At 39.2% G+C, this 19,838-nt stretch overlaps 2 protein-coding genes across 3 annotated transcripts in view; one reads left to right on the top strand and one right to left on the bottom strand.

Moving 5' to 3' along the window:
• Window positions 1-434: 434 nt before the first annotated feature.
• Window positions 435-19,821, top strand: LOC122660131 (ATP-dependent DNA helicase Q-like SIM). 2 transcript variants are annotated; one of them, XM_043855311.1, is made up of 16 exons: window positions 435-737; window positions 1,161-1,791; window positions 1,893-2,112; window positions 2,227-2,337; window positions 2,780-2,969; window positions 3,166-3,499; window positions 4,014-4,240; window positions 4,943-4,999; window positions 8,622-8,702; window positions 8,998-9,061; window positions 9,287-9,386; window positions 9,484-9,567; window positions 9,751-9,838; window positions 16,839-16,955; window positions 17,083-17,175; window positions 19,481-19,821. In XM_043855311.1, the coding sequence occupies exons 2-16, from the start codon at window positions 1,197-1,199 to the stop codon at window positions 19,784-19,786; spliced, it is 2,667 nt and encodes an 888-aa protein (XP_043711246.1). In that variant the 5' UTR covers window positions 435-737; window positions 1,161-1,196; the 3' UTR covers window positions 19,787-19,821. The 2 variants fall into 2 exon arrangements, with proteins under 2 accessions (XP_043711246.1, XP_043711245.1); XM_043855310.1 differs by having other exon boundaries at window positions 435-757.
• Window positions 12,991-19,838, bottom strand: part of LOC122660134 (flowering-promoting factor 1-like protein 3) — a 30,796-nt gene continuing 23,948 nt past the window's right edge. Inside the window, exon 2 of the mRNA XM_043855313.1 lies at window positions 12,991-13,041. The gene's annotated coding sequence lies outside the window, so the exon portion shown is untranslated. The remainder of the gene's footprint in view (window positions 13,042-19,838) is intronic.

The following is a 19,838-nucleotide window of genomic DNA, read 5'->3' as shown; positions in this document are numbered from 1 at the left end:
TCAGATGTGCACTGCCGCCCCGCCGGTACTGCAGAGGATTTTAATACAAAAAATCCCTTGTAAAAATCTCTCTCTCTTTTTTTGTTTAATAAAATTCTCCACAACTTCAGAGGCCCTTTTGTTGCCTGATGATCGATGGATCAACTATGGCCCATATGTCTATCGGACCAATTCACATCACAACTATATGATAGGGGTTGGATAATTCCAATTTGGTTATAATATCATTTTATATAATTTTTTAAAGGGTAAATTACACCTCAACCCTGGTTTTTAAACGAAACTCAGACCACCCACTGGTTTTTGAAAAAACTCAAATCACCGATTCCGAGTTTAGAATCCTTCCGTGTAAAATCACTCAATTAGGTTGAACCCCTTTCATGAATAGGTTTGGTTTTAAAGTTTCGCGCGGTTTGCCAAGAACACCAGAGATTTCGGGTTCCTCTGCCCCTCCTCCTTAGCTCCCTCTCTCTCGATCTCGAATTGTGAATATGCGGAACTTCGGCTTCTTCCCATCTCATTCCACTTAACATTTCTATTCACTTAATCAAATTGGAGTGGGAATCTTCGACATGTTGTTTGATCTGTTTTACGTAGAGTAGAAGCACTTCAAACCCGTGAATGAATCGTTCTATTTTTTCTCTTCAAATTTTGCGATTTCAATCACACGTTAGCAGTTCTTCTCATCTTCTACCACTTTGCAGAATTCTTTCGCAGAGACTACCTTGAAATTCTTGGTATGGATTGACAAGTTTCGGTAATTTTTTCGTCCCCATACATTAGATGATTCCTTTTTATTTTGTCCCAAATGTTTTTTTGGTCATTATGTTGTATCTCATCTCATTGCTAGAACTAATCTGTCTTGTAATGTGAATCGTTGTACTACGCTTGTTTACTTAATTTTATTTCATTATATTGCATTGAAAATGTTAAAAATTGTCTGAACAATCATGGAAAGCTAGGTTGAGCCTGCAAAATCAGTAATCCTTGTTGAGCACATCAACTGCTGGACGTTTTTGAAGTCTAATTTGGGCATAGTAACTTACTGCTGTAAAAGTATTATGTTGTTTCTGTAATCCCATTTGTTTTATCATTCGTGAGATTTTTCAATTTGGGTATATGGTACTTATCTGTATTGTTCATTGTTTAATGACCTTCAGATATCTGTACACACTTTTCACTCACAATTTCATGCAATGGATGGGAATGATGTCTCTGCTGACCATGTCATTGCGGAGCTGATTGAGATGGGATTTGAATATTCTTTAATCATGGAAGCCATAGGAGCCGTGGGTCCATCTCTCAATAATGCTATTGAGTTTATCTTGAATGGTTCTAATGGAAATAGTAGGGTTCAATCAAATGGTTCCGATATTTCTACCAGTAATGGACACACTTCAGGTAAAAGTGTTACGCCCACCTCAAATGCTATGGGTTGGATGAGACAGTCTAGTATCATGGAACATCTCCAATCATCAGGTAGACTCAAAAGAAGCAAGACTCATGATGCATCCGGTGTGTCAATTTCTGGCTCTGAGATGTTCAAGCCTATGGAGGAGCAGAAAGCACCTCTTCCATACACGGATCATGATCTGGGACCTGCACCAAAATTGTCCATAGCACCAGTTTGTAGGCCAGAAGACCACGTGATTGGATCAGATTGGGAGCAGAGAGTTAATAATGTCTTAATGAAGCATTTTGGTTTTTCATGCTTGAAGAGTTTCCAAAAGGAAGCCCTGGAGGCTTGGTTAGCCCACCAAGATTGTCTTGTCCTTGCTGCAACAGGATCAGGTATTCTCGTTTGGCTTGCTTGTATCCAGTTCTCAACCCATGGCTTTTGTAGTAAGTATACTGGCAGGCTGTAGCTGATTTAGTATATACATTTTCTGCAGGGAAATCTCTTTGTTTTCAGATTCCTGCAATTTTGACAGGGAAGGTCGTGGTTGTGGTTTCACCCTTGATAAGCTTGATGCATGATCAATGCTTAAAGCTAGCAGAACATGGGGTCTCTGCTTGCTTCCTTGGTTCCGGACAAAGTGATGGTAGTGTGGAACAGAAAGCAATGAGTGGCATGTATGCGATAATTTATGTTTGCCCAGAGACAGTACTTAGGTGAGATTTAACCCATCATCTTTCTTTTCCTTCCTCACCTGCTTGGGGGGGGGGGGGGGAGGTGTATCCAAGTCTTGTGAGAAAAATAATTGCTATTTCTCTTGTTTTGAGCAGACTTATAGGACCACTTCAGAGACTTGCAGAAAATCGTGGAATTGCATTATTCGCCATTGATGAAGTACATTGTGTCTCTAAGTGGGGCCATGATTTTCGACCTGACTACAGGTATACCTCCATGCCCTGACCACCTTCTTGGTTTTTTTAATCCAGTACTAATAATGCCTGGTGCAACATGACTGGATTATTTCTATAAGATACTATTGATATACACAAACTACCATCTATAACTGTGGCACTACTACACACTAAGTGCATGCAGGTACACAGTACATGGGTCCCATTGAAGTGGGTCCATCAATGAAAACCTGCTTCCCTAGGATCCAATCACTGGTGTCTTGGTAGTAATTCCCTTGTGACTTTAAACATGAATGCAAGAGAATGTACATACGATGTTGGTTCCAACCTCTATCATCTGGAGAAACTGTTTGTTGATTAATTGGCATTAGCTTATTTATCTTTTCCCCAACTGTCTTACATTTTAAGTTGGCATTTTGTTCCCCCTGACAAAGTCCTTGTTTTCCCCTCCCCCATATTCCACTTGTTTTAGGCGATTGTCTGTATTAAGAGAAAATTTCACAGCCAGCAAATTGAAATTCTTGAAGTTCGATATCCCACTGATGGCATTGACTGCTACTGCTACAATCCGGGTTCGAGAAGACATTGTCAAGTCACTCTGCATGTCAGAGGAAACGAAGATTGTGCTTACTTCGTTCTTTAGACCGAATCTTCGGTTTTCAGTGAGTTTTAGATCTTGTGTCTGAGTTATATTTCTGGGACCTATTTGGTTTTCATCGTAGAAATTGCAATTTTTTTCTCGTATGCATTTAGATGCATGTTATGCTAAGGGCAGTGCTTAGTAATTTCTCTTATTTTTAGTTTCTTGTAATACCACTGCTGTATCAATCTTTTCATTCAACTTTCTATTATTTGCAGGTGAACCATAGTAGAACATCGTCCATGTCATCTTATGAGAAGGACTTCCGTGAATTGATAGACACTTACACCAGGAAGAGAATGATTGTTGAAAAGGAAAAAAATGCTGCCTCATGTGGTTCAGAGAATAATTCTGATAATTCCAGCGATTCTGATACTGATGAAATGCATTTGAATGATTCCGAGGATCTTTATGATGATGACTTAGATGGAAACGGTGCTGGAGTAAGTTCAGTGAATGCAAATGTTTCAGCTGCTTCAATGGAAGACCAACTGTCAGTAGAATATCTTGAAGATGACCTAGACACATTTCAGAGTGTGAATGATTTAGATGGTACCATTCTTGCATTGTTTCCAGGATTTATTGTCTACTAGTAACTCCTACAGTTAAGGCACAAGTCAATTTTCACATTTCATTTGGAGTAGTGCTGATTTTCTACTGTGGTAGCCAGAATTTGTCCTCATGAGGCCAAAATCATTGGATGAGAACTTTTCCCTGTGGGGATGGAGGATGCAATGGAATTTTATGACTAGGGCTGTGACTTTTTTCTTAAACGTTTCCAAACCAATGACTTTTGTGTAGGGCTACAGTCCTGAAGGTAGAACTTCAATGTCTCCTATCAATCTCAAAGTGAAAAAGGTTTAAATCCTACCGTATTGATCGAAGGAGGGAACTTCATTATCTTCCTTAGGACTTCATTACAACTCTTCCAGCTTTCCCCTTTTGCCAAGAGCCTTTTCAAAAAAAGTAAAAAAAAAAAATTAAATAAATAAATTCTGGAGTCCTCTAGTTCTTAAAATTTCGATAGCTATTCAGGAAAGGAATTCATTGATCCCCATTTGTGCAGTTGCTTGTGGTGAGTTCTCTGGGAAATCTCCTGGCGATAGCGGGGATGTGTGTGGGTCATTTGAGACACTTGGACCACCAACCAAACCAGAAGAATGCCTACAACTTCAACAGGCACCTTTAGAACAAGGATCAACTATTATTTATGTGCCAACTAGAAAAGAGACATTAAAACTAGCAAAATTTCTTTGTAGTTTTGGTGTAAAAGCTGCTGCTTATAATGCCAAGGTTAGTTTTTATCTTAACCATGTCTTTTTATTCTACTACTGACTTTTATATTTTAGTTTCTTACTGTTTAGGATTCACTGGTTTTCTCTTTTCCCACCATCTCAGCCTCTTATTATGAGAAGTCCTGCACCAAGCAAACACTTCTTTAGGTTGTAAAATAGTTTCTGGAAAGCCTATGATTAAATAGTTTGTCATAGGGTCAATGTTTCAACAATAGGCCAATGGTTGGCCATAGGAACCTTTACAATGTAGAAACACCAAAAGTTATGGAAGTTGGGCGAGGCTCATGCAGGCAAGTGGAAACTGATTCCCAAACATCCACATTCTTTTCTGATTCTGCATGGTTCTGGGTCATACATCAAATAATTTGCCTTACATATAATTATATGTGCAACAACGGTAAGGTTGCTCTATTGCAACCTGGTGGTCGTGAGTTCAATTCAAGGAAACAGTCTCTTTTCAAAGCGGGGGTAAGACTGGTTACATCTGCCCCTCCCCAGGCCCTGCAGTAGCGGGAGCCTCGTGCACTGGGAACGCCCTTCCTATACTTATTTGTGCAAAATGCCCCACAAGATATTTTCTTTGCGGCAAGCTCCATTTGAATTCATTCCCCTCCAATGAACTGAATACTTTCATTTGGAAAATGAAAATTAAATTACAATTTGATTTGTTTCCCTATTAACACATAATTTTTCCTTTCAGTTGCCGAGAGCACATTTAAGGCGGGTCCACAAGGAGTTCCATCAAAATGTTTTACAGGCATGGACATTGGATTCTTGAAATGGATTTTTCTTTTGCTTGGTCTTCCATTGTCGATGATCTCTGAAAAGTAGCTTGATGATTCTGCTTCATTTATATTGTAATTTGAAGTACTTCTTTGAAGTAGCCAATTTCTAGCTGTCTTTTTTTTTTCCCCCTCTTAATGAGTGGTATGCATATACACTCTATAGATTCACTTATTAAAAGAATTATTATATTGACATAAAATGCATTGATTACCTTTTCTCTACGACTACCTTCAATTTTGAACATCTGTATAAATTCCATCATTGTAAATTGTAATGAGTTTTATTTGATACTAAGTTAAAACTCCCATCAAAATTACACTTTCTTGAAAATTGTTACAAAATAAAATGGTGAAAACATTTGATCTATTTAATGTTTTCAACATGTCCTTTTTAATGTAAGACTAGATTAGGATAACCTAGTCCCAAAATAACCCACAATAATTCACAGCAGTCCACTAGCAATAACCCCAACAGCAGGGTATAAACCAGGGCCAAAAGTAAGGTTTAGGGTTCAGGCTGGAACACAATTTTCAGCCACCAAAAGGGGCTATAAGCAAGGTCGAGTGCAGGCCTGAAAATGCTCAGCAAACCCTCCAAGTAGGGGCTGATTTGAATGGCCAGAAACAAGACTACCAACAGAGCACCAAAATTAGAAAGAATAGAACTGAGTGTAGAAACCAAACCAACAGTGGGAATGGATCCAAACTTGGATCGAGTGGAGCTTGCAGTGAGGAGAAGATGACCCCAAATTAGAAGGTTAAGCACTGCAGGCCAAACCAGCCAGCAACTGTGGTTGAAACTGGGATCAAGTGGGCCTCTTGTTGGTCTGATTCAATCCTCCAAAGCCCTGATAAAACAAGGTTCAGACTTCAGAGAAAAGATGACTCGAAGGTACTGGAGAAGCAGGGCAGAAAACTGATCTGCTGGGGGTGTCTCGATCCTTCACTGGTGATGATCAGCAACAGCAAGTCAAGAGTTTGATTTGAGAATCACTTCTATTCTTCAGCAGCAGCTGATTGCACACAGTTGAAGTCCCAAAGCACAGCAGGAGTGTGGCTCGATTGGGTGTAGAAGGCAGAGAAGAAGAAGAAGATAGGAAAATAGAAGGCAAGGGGGATAAGAAATTTCGGCTCTCACAGCCAGGCCTCTCTGCCCTTCATCTCACACACAATAATAATTAACTTCATTAAATCATTGGGTGCCTCTATGGGCAGGTTACAATATTTAAAGGCTCAAGGACTGAGCTCTAAAATAGAAACTAAAAATTAAGTCCCTTATAAGGCTGAGACTTGGACTACAAGCAATGAAACTAAAATAGAAACTCTAAGTTGCAAGGTTTCTAAAAGCCCTGTCCCTTTTCTTCCACCATCTGGAAAAAAGCCCTGTCGTTCATCTGGCCTCGCTGCAGGAGCATTCTTCCTTTCGCTTGAGAGTGGTCTTGGATGGCCTTTACCTTCCCTGGATGTACTTCCTGTGACACCATTGGCAAGCTAGTGCTCGGCGCTACTATCTATCACATTTGGATGGAGGGGAACCTTGGGAGATGGACTTCCAAATCTCGTTCTTTTGACTTGATTTGGAAAGCCATCTCTTGGGATGTATCCTCTAAGCTTAGTCTTTTGCCTCACAAGACCTTTAGGGATACCCCAAGGAACAGGCACATTGTTGTATCCTGGGGTCTAGATACAGCTTTGTTACGCCCTAGCTCTTCCCCTTAGTGGGGCTCAGGACTCCCCCCCTCCTTCTCTCTCCCCCCTTTTTGTATATTCCCCCCCCCCCCCTCTTTTCCCTCTTGCCCTTCTCGGGCTTTAGTAATATATTTTTTTATCCACCAAAAAAAAGAAAAAAAAGGAAAAAAAAAAGAGAAACTCAAAAAAGAGAAACAAGCAACTTAATAAAAATAGAATCTAAGCCTGTATCAAAATAGAAACTAATCTAAACTCCTAAATCCCACACATAGACAAAATTGACTCTTCTAAAAAGTCTTCACACAATCTGGTCTTGGGCCCCACAGGATCTCCTAGTAACATTCCCACCAAGGCAAATACAGGGCTGTGACATTGTTCACATGAAAAGTAACGTGAACAGTGTTTTGGCCTCTTCTTCTTCATGTTTTGATCTACATCACCCTTCCATATTCAGTAAAAGTTTTATGGATGCCTTTTTTTTGGGTTCGTTTAAGACGCAATGAAATTTTCAGAAGGCAAAAGAACAACAATTTGCAGCTTGTGATGTCTGATGATATGTGTTTTCCATCAGTGTAATGGCTTTGGGAAGATTTAATGGGGAATTTGGGCTAGAGTTAAGTGACTGGACAAGGGTTAATTGGATTTCTAAGGTGGTTGTCAAATATTAAGGAAAAAGATGATGGGTTATTCGTTGATTAAAGAGTTTATAGGGGAGATGGATCAGGGGCATAGATTTTTTCAATTTTTTTGAGGGAAATGATGGATTGAGGACTGTGGGGCGGGCCTTGGTGCAACGGTTAAGGTTGCTCCATTGTGACCAAGAGGCCACGGGTTCGAGTCTGGAAACAGCCTCTCGGCGAAAGCAAGGGTAAGGCTGTGTACATTATGACCCTCCCCAGACCCCACAGTGGTGGGAGCCTCGTGCGCTGGGTACGCTCTTTTTTTTTTTAATGGATTGTGGACTGTCTCAGGAATATTATGATGTCTAAAAGTTGAAGCTTGGGGGTAGCTATTATATCTTACTCTCCCAAACAGACACAGAAGATCTTTACATGCAAGAGTAAAATACCAGACCTGAATTTAAGGTAGAAGCAAGATAGTGACTTAAATAATGGAACTTATCGGTTGAAAGAAAGAAAAATTGTGCATTTAGAATGATTTGGATTTAATTCAAATATAATGTCCAACTGCATCACTCTTGCAACTTCATATTTACAAAGTTGTTAACTGTTAAAATCGACTGACTTGGACATTCAGAAACTTAATTTCTTGAACACTCAACCATTTTTAGTTAACAAAAATTCTAGTAAGATATGTAAGATGAATAAATTAAGATCTGATATCAAGTAGAACTCTAAGATCAAAACTATTTGTCTAATTCTAGATAACTTAACAGGGTCCAATGGTAGGCTATGAGGCGCCCAACTATAGGCCCATAACATGATCCAAAAGGAGCTCCAATTGAAGGCCTATAAGTGTGTATTGAGCTGTGGGAAGATGATCTGTAGCACCATTCTCGGTGTTGGTGCGGGTTTCTTCTCCAACATGACAGGATTAAAGTCTTGGGCTATGTATTCCACTATTCCTAGTCCTTTCTCATTTTTATTCCATAGTAGACATTATCATGAGAGCAATGTCGTTAACTAATTTTGTCAACCATTCTGGTATAAATAGAAGTAGCTTGGTTTTAATGAGTGCTATTATCTTAAGTTGGTGAGATTTCCGAATTGTAGGTTGGCCCCCATATTCACACTTTTTAAAAATCAATTTCCTGAATTGATCCATGGAGAGGATTCCAAATCGCTTCTCTCTCTCTCTCTGTTTCTCTTGTGTGTGTGTGTGTGTGGAGGGGTTATTATTCTAAATTTTAGAACTAAGGATCATTCTGTTTTCTTGAACCTTCAGGTTGTTGTTGCAACAATTGCTTTTGGAATGGGTATTGACAAGTCAAATGTCCGAAGAATTGTCCATTATGGTTGGCCACAGGTTTATCTTTTGGATTTGATGTGTCTACATTTTTTCTTGTACAAATTTCAACTCATCCATCTTGCTACTGTGTTTTCTTATTACATGGAAAATTGTGCATCCTACTCTTTCTTTTATTTTTGATACTTTTTATGGATCTACTCCTGCATCATCATCATTTCTTTAAAATTTTTGGGTGGAGGTAGGGTAGAGGGGTTTTGCTTCCATTCTGCGTCACAAAATCTATGTAATGTTGTATTTGTTCCAGTTGCCATTATAAGATCTTGCAGCACCTTCTGATTCTATTACTTAACAGAGTTTGGAAGCATATTACCAGGAAGCAGGTCGAGCTGGCAGGGATGGTAAATTAGCAGACTGTGGTGAGTTCTTATATGCTTTATACTATTCCTTCCTAATATGGAGAAGTCAAATATCTTTTCTTAAAATATATTAAGAAATTATGTTTTCAGCTATTACCAACATTCCTCGATAAGAATTATGAATAGTTTTTTTGTCTCAAAATTCTGTTATCAGCATAGCCTACCCCCACCCCCACCCTCACCTTCTTTTCTGCATTTTTTAATTTGTTGTATTTTTGTAAGCAGTTCTGTATGCAAACCTATCAAGAATTCCAACACTTTTGCCAAGTCAACGGAGTGATGAACAGACAAAACAGGCATATAAAATGTTAGCCGATTGCTTCAGGTGCACATTTATTTTATCTTTTTCAGTTTATTTATTTATTTTGCAAGCAACCTTTCATTATAAAACATTTTATCTCAGTTACTTTCATCATTTGCAGATATGGAATGAATAGTGCATGTTGTCGAGCGAAGACACTTGTGGAATACTTCGGAGAGGATTTTACTTACGGGAAGTGTTTTTTGTACGTTATACTTCTATTCTTTCAGTTTCTTGTTCTAGAATTCCTAGAAATTCATGGATGTGAGTTTGTTTGTTCAATGTGATGCTTCCTTAATGGAGGAAGATTGTAACTCTTAACCACATACCCAAGAACCATTAACGACTAAACTATTCTTCCTATATTTTATGATCTCTTAATGTGCAGATGTGATATATGTGTTGTTGGACCTCCCCAAATGGAGAATTTGAAGGTGGAGGCAGTTAATTTTATGCAAATTCTTGCCACTCAGTATGTAAGTGTTGTTTAGTGTTATAAGTGTTTTCTACTATTAATGTTCATGGAGCCGCTACTCTTTTTGTTATTTTCTTTTGGTGTGATCTAAATTAGTCTGTAATTTTCTTTCACTCAGAAATCTTTTTCATTATTTTCATTATTTTCATTATTTGAACATAGACAGTGGGCTTGGTAGGTAGCTTACATAACAAGCCACTCTCCAAACAAATTGGTAATCTCGACATTCAGTACCTAATGATTCAGAAAGTCAACCAAAAGATACAGATAAAAAACATTAAACTAGTACTTTTCAAACCATAGGAAACAAAAAGAAGGCGGGAAAAAATGAAAAAATTTCCAGACGTGCTTGTTTGTCATGAAATTGGAAGAAAGGTAAAGAAACTTGTATGAGAAGGATTTGGAATATAACAGAATAAAAAGGGTCGTACCCAGTGCACAAGGCTCCCACGTTTCGCAGGGTCTGGGAGAGGTAGATGGTAGGCAGGCTTACCCCCTTCACGGAGAGGCTGATTCCCAGGGACTCAAACCCGCGCCACTACACTGACGGTAACGAGACCTTGCCATAACACCAAGTGACGACCCTCTTAGAATATAACAGAATAATAAATAAAAATATATATGAAAAAAGAGAAACCAATCCTCTTCGATGAAGAGAAAGAGAGAGAGTGGTGGAAGGCCCAAGGAGAATGGGTAGATAAGGATGTGTGTCAAGAGGAGAAAGGAAAAGAATCTCGCATCCACAGTCACGCCACACTCACACTGAGTATACTCAAATAACTTTCTATTCCAAATCTAAAATCTGTCTTTTATTACAAGTATATAAAGATAAGAAACAAAGACTCCTAACTGGAATGTAAAACCCCAAATCTTTCTCCTATTTCTACATAACCTATTCAAAACAACATGATAATAAAGAAAGGGCAATCTAGTATGAGATAACCTAGAGGGGGTGTGAATAGGTTATCACTAGTGAAATATTAACCTTTTTAAATTTTCTTTGATTGAAACAGAGTACATGTAAATAAATGCTCAAAAAGAAGAACACACAGGATTTATAGTGGTTCGGCTAACTCAGCCTACATCCACTCCTCTCAACCTTGAGAGAGTTTCACTAGTATCTTCCTTTCAATACAATAGGTGGGAAGAACATTTTTATAATTTTTTTCTCTGGATAAGAGGATCCTTAATCTTTTTACCAGGATAAGAGAATCCTAAATCTTTTAAGGATAAGAGGATCCCTTGCACCACCTAAGTACAGTCTAGGTTAATACAAGAACACTCTTTTTACCAGGAAAAGCTAATCCTAATCATTTAAGGATAAGAGGATCTCTTGCACAACCTAAGTACAGTCTAGGCTAATGCAAGAACAATAAATAATTACAAATGAAAAGGATAAGAGTTACCTAGGCAAGGAGTGTGACATTGTACTCCTTGCAAGTGTTAAATGATGTAAAATAAATGCATATGACCTTTAACCTTCTTTAGAACCAAAGCTTATGAAGGTCTTGAATGTTGAAATCAACCTTGGATGATCTTAATGGAGACTACTAGACTTTAATCAATAGAACTTTAGAATGACTTTTCTCCTCTCACAAAAGTAGTATTTTGGACTGTAGTGGATGGGTGAATAACTCACACATGTTCCCTATTTATAAGCTCATTTGGGGCTCTAAAAACATGTGCAAAATGTGCTTTAACGGATCTATTTTTAGTCCATCCGGTTGACCTGAAGAACGATCCAGTCGACCGGATAAAATAGCCGGTGGAATTATAGCCGTTAAAAAAGAGCCGTTGGAGGGATGTTGGGTCATCCGGTCGACCGGACGATCGTCCCACCTGACCCGATTGACCGGATCATCTGACTGGTATGTACCCGTTAAGGTACTGCCAGCATCCAGACGAAATGGCCTGGGATCCGGTCGACTGGATCACAGTCCAGACAACCTGTTTGGCTTATCTCCGACATTTTGGCTGAGGGGGTTTCGCCGGGTTTCGCTCCAATCTTTTTCCAACCTATTCTAAGGTCAAGAGCGATTCAAATCAACCTCCTAAGGTCTCTACATGATGCAAATGCAATTTCATTTATGTTATGCAATTACAAGTATGCAAGTGTGTCTATGTATATGCACTCGAACATCTTCATGTAGGAGGAAGCTTCAACATGATTTCTTCAAGAGATGTTCTTCAATCTTCAAAAGATTTTTTCTTCAAGATCTTCTTTGCTTGAGAGTCTTGGCAAGTCTTCAGAGTCTTGATCTTTCTTGTGCTTTTATGTCCTTTCATTCTTGGTTTGATCTTCTTTATTCCATCATCAAACCTGTTGACATAGTCATACACAATGGTTTGTGCCAATACGTTTGTTATCATCAAAACAATCATGGAGGGAGGGAAGTATTTTTCTCAACACCTAGTGCACGAGGCTCCCGCCACTGCGGGGTCTAGAGAGGGTAATAATGTATGCAGTCTTACCCCTGCTTTCGAAGAGAGGCTGTTTCCAGACTCGAACCTAAGGTAAAACTAGATTAGGGTTAATCTAGTCCCATGTAAACCCACAATTCTAAAATAGAAACAAGTGCAGAATTAGAAGGTTTAGTAAATCAAACCAAACCAGCCACTGGAACTCAACCAAGCTTGGATCAATTGATGCTTGTATGGAGTAGAAGCTCTGCTGAAAGTCTCACTTGAAACTGATTGTTGAATTGGAAGATATGGCAGCAATACAAAAATAGAAATAAAATTCTGCAGGCCAAACCAGCCACCAGTTGGGGCTCAAGTTTGGATCGAGTGTAGGGCCTATTGAGGGAAGGCTTTGCTGCAATTTTGATGAAGTTCTGATGGATGGAAGTGAAGTTATGAAGGTGGAATGAAAAAAGGTGGTTTGTGAATATGGAGGATTCCAGCCAATTTAATGGGGTAGAAGTGGGGATCGAATGGAGGGAATGATGGTGTGAGATGATGCTCCAAAACTCTGCAGGTTTTGATGAAGGGGAATGGAGATACATAGCCTTGAAGTTGTAGCAGGAATCAAGCCTCAGGACCAGCAGCAGACTCACTCGAATGAGTGCGGCAGAAGCAGCAACAGCCTTGATGTTGGATGGAGAGTGGTAGCAGCCTTTGAGTGTTCTTCACAGTGGTTGCAGCAACACAATAGGGGATCGATTGCAATGGAGGAGAAGATAGAAGAAGAAAGGGGTAGGGGAATGGCTCTCTCAGCTTGGGTTTCTCACCCACAGCATTCCCAGCTGTTGAAACAAGGAATTACTCCCATAACCGATGACAACATAGCCTGAAAATTCTATTCTCCAAAATCTGCTCCTTCCTTACAATGGGGGCCTATTAATAGCTTAGGCAAGCTTACAATAAAAATAGAAACTAACTGAAATTAGAAAGTAACTAAAATTAGAAACTACTAGGATTTATAGTTCAACCACATGCAAGAATAACTAAAATAGAAACTAATAGATTTAGAAACTAACTACTACTAAGAGAATAGTAACAAAATAAGATCAGATCTTCAAGTCTTTTAGCAGCCGATCCTCTTTCGTGTCAAAGCTTGGATTCTCATGTGGTCCCCACCAAGGATCTTCTAATAATATTCTCACCAAGGCAAAATAAGGAGCTGTGAACTGTTCACGTGAACAGTGTTTTGGCTTTTTTTCTTCATGTTTTGTCCTGCATCAGAACCCGTGACCACTTGGTCACAATGGAGCTCTGCCTTTAAACCGAGCTTGCAAACTTCTTCTTCAGAGACGGCATTGGTACAACTACCATTGTCGATTACCATGGTGCACAGACTATTGTTGCATCTCACTATGGTCTGGAAAATGCTATTTTGACATTAATCGTCCTCGTTAGAAACCTTGTATGTAGCCAAAAGTGGATGAAGAACGTAACAATGTTGCGGTTCGCTGGCTCTTCGTTACTATCACTATCATTGACTTCATTAGGTTCACAATCACGCTCTGACTTCAGAAGTACTAGCTTGTTCCTTTTTTTTCATTTCTGAAGCAGTAGCCATGAGTTCTTCCTTATCAGTGAAAGCAACTAGACGATTATGACACTGAGCAGAAAAGTGCCCGTATCCCTTGCATGAGAAGCACTGTAGCGCTGCTGATGTAGGACAAAACATGAAGAAAGAGAGGCCAAAACATTGTTCACGTGAACAGTGTCACAGCCCCTATATTGCCTTGGTGTGAATGCTACCTGTGGGACCCAAGATCAGATCGTGTGGAGACTTTTTTAGAAGGGTCAATTATGTCTGTGTGTGGGGATTTAGGAGTTAGTTTAGTTTCTATTTTAGTAGTTATTTTGTTTCTATTTTCTGTTTTAGTAACTTAGTCAAGTAGGTTTTCTATTTCAGTTAGTTTCTAATTCAGTTTAATACTTGTTAAGCAAGTCTCAGCCATATAAGAGACTGCTATTTTATTTCCTTCTATTTTTGACTCAACCCTAGTGTATTTATATGTAACAGCCATAGAGGCTCCCCAACAATTTAGTGACTGATTGAGTATTGCTTTGAGCAAGTTTCTTATCCTATTGTGAGGATGAAGGGCAGAGAGCCTGGCTGGTGAGAGTCGAAACCCATGAAGGGCTGAGAGAGCCGAATCTCCTTATCCCTTTCCCTTTCTTCTCTTATCTTCTCTTCTCTTCTATTTCACTCGATCCCCTTGTACTGCTACAATATTGTGACTGCTGCAAGTGCTGAGAAGATCCTTCGAAGGCTCCAATCATTCTCTAAGTATTCCAGACTGTTGCTGCTGCTGATCCAACATTAAGAAGGCTATATACAACCTGCGGCTCCAGATCTGCCCTGGGTTTTGCAGCAAACTTCTGGCTTTCATAACTCGAGATTGCACCATCAGAACCTGCTGAGTTTTGGAGCTTAAAACACTCACACGAAGGCCTCCACTCGATCCCAATTCCAGCCCAGTCTGCTGGCTGGTTTGGCCTGCAGAGCTTAACCTTCTATTTTGGTTCTATCCCTAAATCTCTCAACCTAACCGTCAGAATTGAATGAGATTTTCAGCAAAGCTTCCCACCACTGCAAGCTCCACTCAACCTGAGTTTGGTTTCATTCTATTGGCTGGTTTGGTTTTTACACACCTATTCCTACTTTCTAATTTTGTGACATGTTGATTACTTGTGATTCTGGTCATCCTATTCAGCCCTAGTTTGGATGGTTTATTGGCCATCTCTTGGCCTGCACTCGACCTCTGTTGCAGCATCTATCCTTGGCTGTAATTTTGAGTTCTAGTTTGGACCCTAAGCCTGGTTTTGGATCAGGTTTACACCCTGCTGTTAGGGTCGATTGTTGGCTGACTGTTGTGAACTATTGTGGGTTATTTTGGGACTAAGTTAACCCTAATCTAGTCTTACATTATCAACTCGTGGCTTCATAGGAGATCTGTCTGAACCACGCCGAGGCGGAGAATAAGGTTGGTTTTGCCTCGAAGGTGCCATAGATGAACCGCTAACCTGTGGCTTGCTGAATGATTTTCCCTAGGGAGAAGACTATTGCTGACTGAAACTATCACCTTTAGAGAAATTATTTATAAATGTCTTTGGAGTGTAGGGCCACCTTAGACTTTCTTCTATCTGATATACCATCTGTACAACATCCTCCATTGTAGGCAGTTGACTGGATGCTAATGCAACACTGATCTGAGGGTGCAATCCATTGTGAAACTGTGCCACCAATACCTCCTCATACCACTCAAAATCAGATTGAGTGGAGTTTGCAATCGAACTCCTTCATTAAGCAATGGATGGGCCTGAAATTTCAGGCGAGAAGTGGCCACTCCAAGTCCTATCAAATGCCACTGGTAGCAGATTAGAAGAGCAATCGACGAATGAATAGAGTAGGTAGCTTTCTTCATGTTGGTCACTGTGCGGGATAAAATTTGAACATAGATCATGTAGCTCATAGAAAGATAAGTTGAACAATGTTGTGTTTATTGTTCAGTAGAGACAAAGAGTTATGTGTAGTTGTTACTTGTTAGGGCAGTGTGATATTTGCTTTTTCCCATTTGCTGGGTTTTACGCAAAGAAGTGAATTCCAGGATATTCGAAGTGGTTCTTCTCCAGAAAATCCAGTTTATAATTAATTTTCAATGCTGTACCTCTAGGTTTCTTCTTTGGTTGATTTTGAGGGTATTTTGTTATTTTTGTTCGCTACCGTTTCACCTAAAAGCTCAAACTATTAGGGAAGGGCAGTGTCAATGTATACATCAAGACTCCCCCGCACATGTAGGCCAAGATCCTATGGTCCTTGCCTCATGCGGCATTTCCTTTGCGCAACACCAAGGGAGAAGAAATGTCAGGAAAATTCTTCCGATGCACTTCGCAGGAGTTGAACACTTGACCTCCCTGCTCTGATACCATGTTCGATACCGTTTCACCTAAAAGCTCAAACTGTTAGGGAAGGGCAGCGTCAATGTATACATCAACAATTTCTTCAGATGTAACTATGCACATTCAGTTGTGAGAAGGTCTAGGCCTGTAGGAGATGATGTTGGTTCACTTGGTTGTGGTTTGCACTTCCAGTCTTACAACCCCCTTTTACTGTTGCCCCCCCCCCCCCTCCCCCCCTTTTCTCTCTCTCTCTCTCTCTTTGCTTGGAAAAGTTGCTTTGCTTATCCAAAAGACAAATGTGGTCTTACAAATGATTAGTCCAAAAGAATAAATAGACAAATACATTCGCACATTTAAGTGGTGTGCCAACATCAGTAAATAAAATAGAAGGTCTTAATGTCTTTCTGAACTTTGGGAGCAGCAGCAGGTAGGAACATTAGATATTGCACGCCACAAGTGAACAATTCATCAAGCACTCACAAAAACACAAGTAGCAAGAAGCTTTTGTACAAAAAACATTAAATACATACTCACGGAAACGCAGCAAATACTCAAGAGGGCTGCATAGATATTCTTTCATTTATGTATATATTGTGGATATCACCAATCACAAATCCTTTCATTTTTGAAAATTTTGTCATGTTCAGAGGCAGATCAATTATGGGACTAGCCCTTATGATGATGCAGTAGATGGTGAAATTCAAAGAGGGAGATTAATGGAGAAGCCAAACATTAAGATGGTGGTCAGCAAAATAAGAGAACAGGTAGTTCCAAACTCTCTCTCAGTTTATAATTACACCAGAAAAAAAGATATGTACATTTTTTGTTTAGACTTGCTTCCAATTTTCTTGTTTAGTTTGTGAATAATTTTCTGTATGATGCTCAATACAGTGTCATAAATTTGCTGCAAGTGATCAGCTATGGTGGCGAGGGCTTGCTCGCATATTAGAAGACAAGGGATACATAAAAGAGGGGGATGGCTTGGTGAGCACTCAAAAACATGCCTTTTTCTTTTTTTTAAATCTCATGATGCATAATTATTGTTTGGTAGCATTCTCTGCAGTTAATATCTTGAAATATTTGAGGAAGCAGCATTTAATGTATAACCCCCTCGCTTTCCTTTCCCTAAATGTGATTGATGTTCATGTTATGATTTAGATACACAAGTTAATGCTTGCAACTATCATCACAATTTTATAGCGAATATAGTGTAGGAAATGTGCAAGAACATCCAGAACTGATAGTAATATCCTAAGTTAGGAATTGTTGTTCATGTGCGAATTGGAATATTCATCAAACTTTAGTAAGGGAGTGTTGATAGATGAAAAATCATTGGCCAATGAATTTTTCCGATTTGATCAATAATGGATTCTTGGCTAGAGAAAGGTTATTTGACATGGATGCTCAGCCCTTATTTTATCAGTCTAAGTTAGGAGTTATTGTTGAAATCTTTGAGGAAGCAGTATTTAATGTATAACCCCCTCGCTTTCCTTTTCTTAAATGTGATTGATGTTCATGTTATGATTTAGATACACAAGTTAATGCTTGCAACTATCATCACAATTTTATAGCGAATGTAGTGTAGGAAATATGCAAGAACATCCAGAACTGACAGTAATATCCTAAGTTAGAATTTGTTGTTCTTGTGCGAATTGGAATATTCACCAAACTTTAGCAAGGGAGTGTTGATAGATGAAAAATTATTGGCCAATGAATTTCTCCAATTTGATCAATAATTGATTCTTGGCTAGAGAAAGCTTATATGACATGGATGCTCAGTCCTTATCTTATCAGTCTAAGTTAGGACTTTTTTTTTTTTTGGGTGAATTGGAATATTACTTTAGCAAGGGAATGTTGATAGATGGGAAAAAAATTCAGAAAGGGATTCTGATGTATGAAACAGTTGCTGCCTATCGATTGATGATCTTGTTAGTCTTCTTAGGATGTGGTTGAACAAAATGTTTTTGTTAAAACAAACACCAAGAAACACAAATAAAGAAAACAGAACAAACAAATATGACACCCAGATTTAATGTGGTTTACACACCCATACGATGTGCTACATCCACAGGCGAAGCTGAAGATGATTCACTATGTAAATGGAAGAAGATACAAATGGAGATCTCTCAAGAACACCCAAAATGGCGCAAGAACTGTCACTCAGAAACCCTAGCTTGAAAAAATTCCTAAATCTCACTTGTTTCACTTGCTTACACAACAAGACGGGTAAAACATATAAATTCTCCTCTAAGCAGGCCGATCCTATCAGCCCAAGCCCTCTGCTACCATCACAGACCTCGGGGGGAAAAAAATTCCCATTTGGGTCGCCACAAAAAATGTCGGAGCGGGTCAATCTTCGAAACGGGTACAAGAATTTGAGACATACATAACAGTTCTCTCTGTCCTTTTATATATATAAAGGCAGATAAAAATGTTATACACAAAATGGAGATTGTGGGTTTTCTTTTTTACCCCAATGAATTTATCGAAAAGGAGAAACAGAGAAGAGGCAAATAAAGGAACCACTCCAAAAGAAGCAAATAAGTCAGAACATACTTGTAATATGCATATTCAGTTCATAACAAATAGTGGAAACTAATATTTCTTCGTCTATGTGTTTCCCTGCTGGTGGCTATTTACATTGCAGAATTTATGACTTAGATCTAATCTTATTAATTTTTGGAAACTAATCAATGAGGTCGTATTTTACCAAACCAATGCCATGTTTTTTTAATGATAAACAATTTTAGAAAGGGAGATCAGGTTCCGTCCATTGTGGATTGGAAGGGAACACTTATATTATCAATTGGCATGCAACATGCAATCAGTGCATGGAAGAGGGTAGTTGACATAACTGTGCAGTTTATTTATCCTCCTGTATCTACTACAACACCCTTGTCAGGTAATTGGCCCTGACACCTTTTTTGGCTTTTCATGTCCCCCTTTTTGATGGACATTGCTTGTCCAGTCTACACTACACTGGATTGTATCTCAACACCACCAGAAAAGAGTGGGGTGGCTACTCTTTTGTTCTATGGTCCATTTAGGTCCTTTTCCCAATATAAGGTTTTTGGTTATGCCCCATCCTCTCCCCCCCCCCCCCCCAAGAGGGAGAAGGAAGTTGTCATCACATGGTTATGGTGGCTGTACGGTCAATTTTTGTGCTTTTACTGTCTTAGTAAGATGCACGTTAATGTGGTTGTGCATGTATGCTTAAGCATGTAGACATCTATATATTGGTATTTGCAGCTATCATGACATTTGCTTTAAATTGCTTTCCTTTGTGCAGACAAGGGTTTGTATAAAATTCCCTGCGCCAACAGATATGGGATTCAAGTTTCTTCAGTCTGGGATGGATCAACCTTTTTGCATATACCCTGAAGCAGACATGCTACTCTCAACAAAAGAAAAATCGTATTCCACTTTCTCGGAGTGGGGGAAAGGTTGGGCAGATCCTGAGATACGTCGGCAGCGTCTGCAAAAAAAGACACACAGAAGACGTTCAAGAAAGGGTAGGAAGAAAATTTCAAGCCGCCATGTTGATCTGAAAACAGTTCGAGGAAGGTTAGCAGTAAAACTCACAAAGAAGCATTAAAATCAAGGCCAGTTTTATGTATCATTCTTTTGATTCTTGTTTTCCTTACCCC

Source organism: Telopea speciosissima, chromosome 4 (genome assembly GCF_018873765.1).
Source record: "Telopea speciosissima isolate NSW1024214 ecotype Mountain lineage chromosome 4, Tspe_v1, whole genome shotgun sequence".
NCBI classification, from domain to species: domain Eukaryota; kingdom Viridiplantae; phylum Streptophyta; class Magnoliopsida; order Proteales; family Proteaceae; genus Telopea; species Telopea speciosissima.
This window is presented reverse-complemented; position numbering and strand designations above follow the sequence as displayed.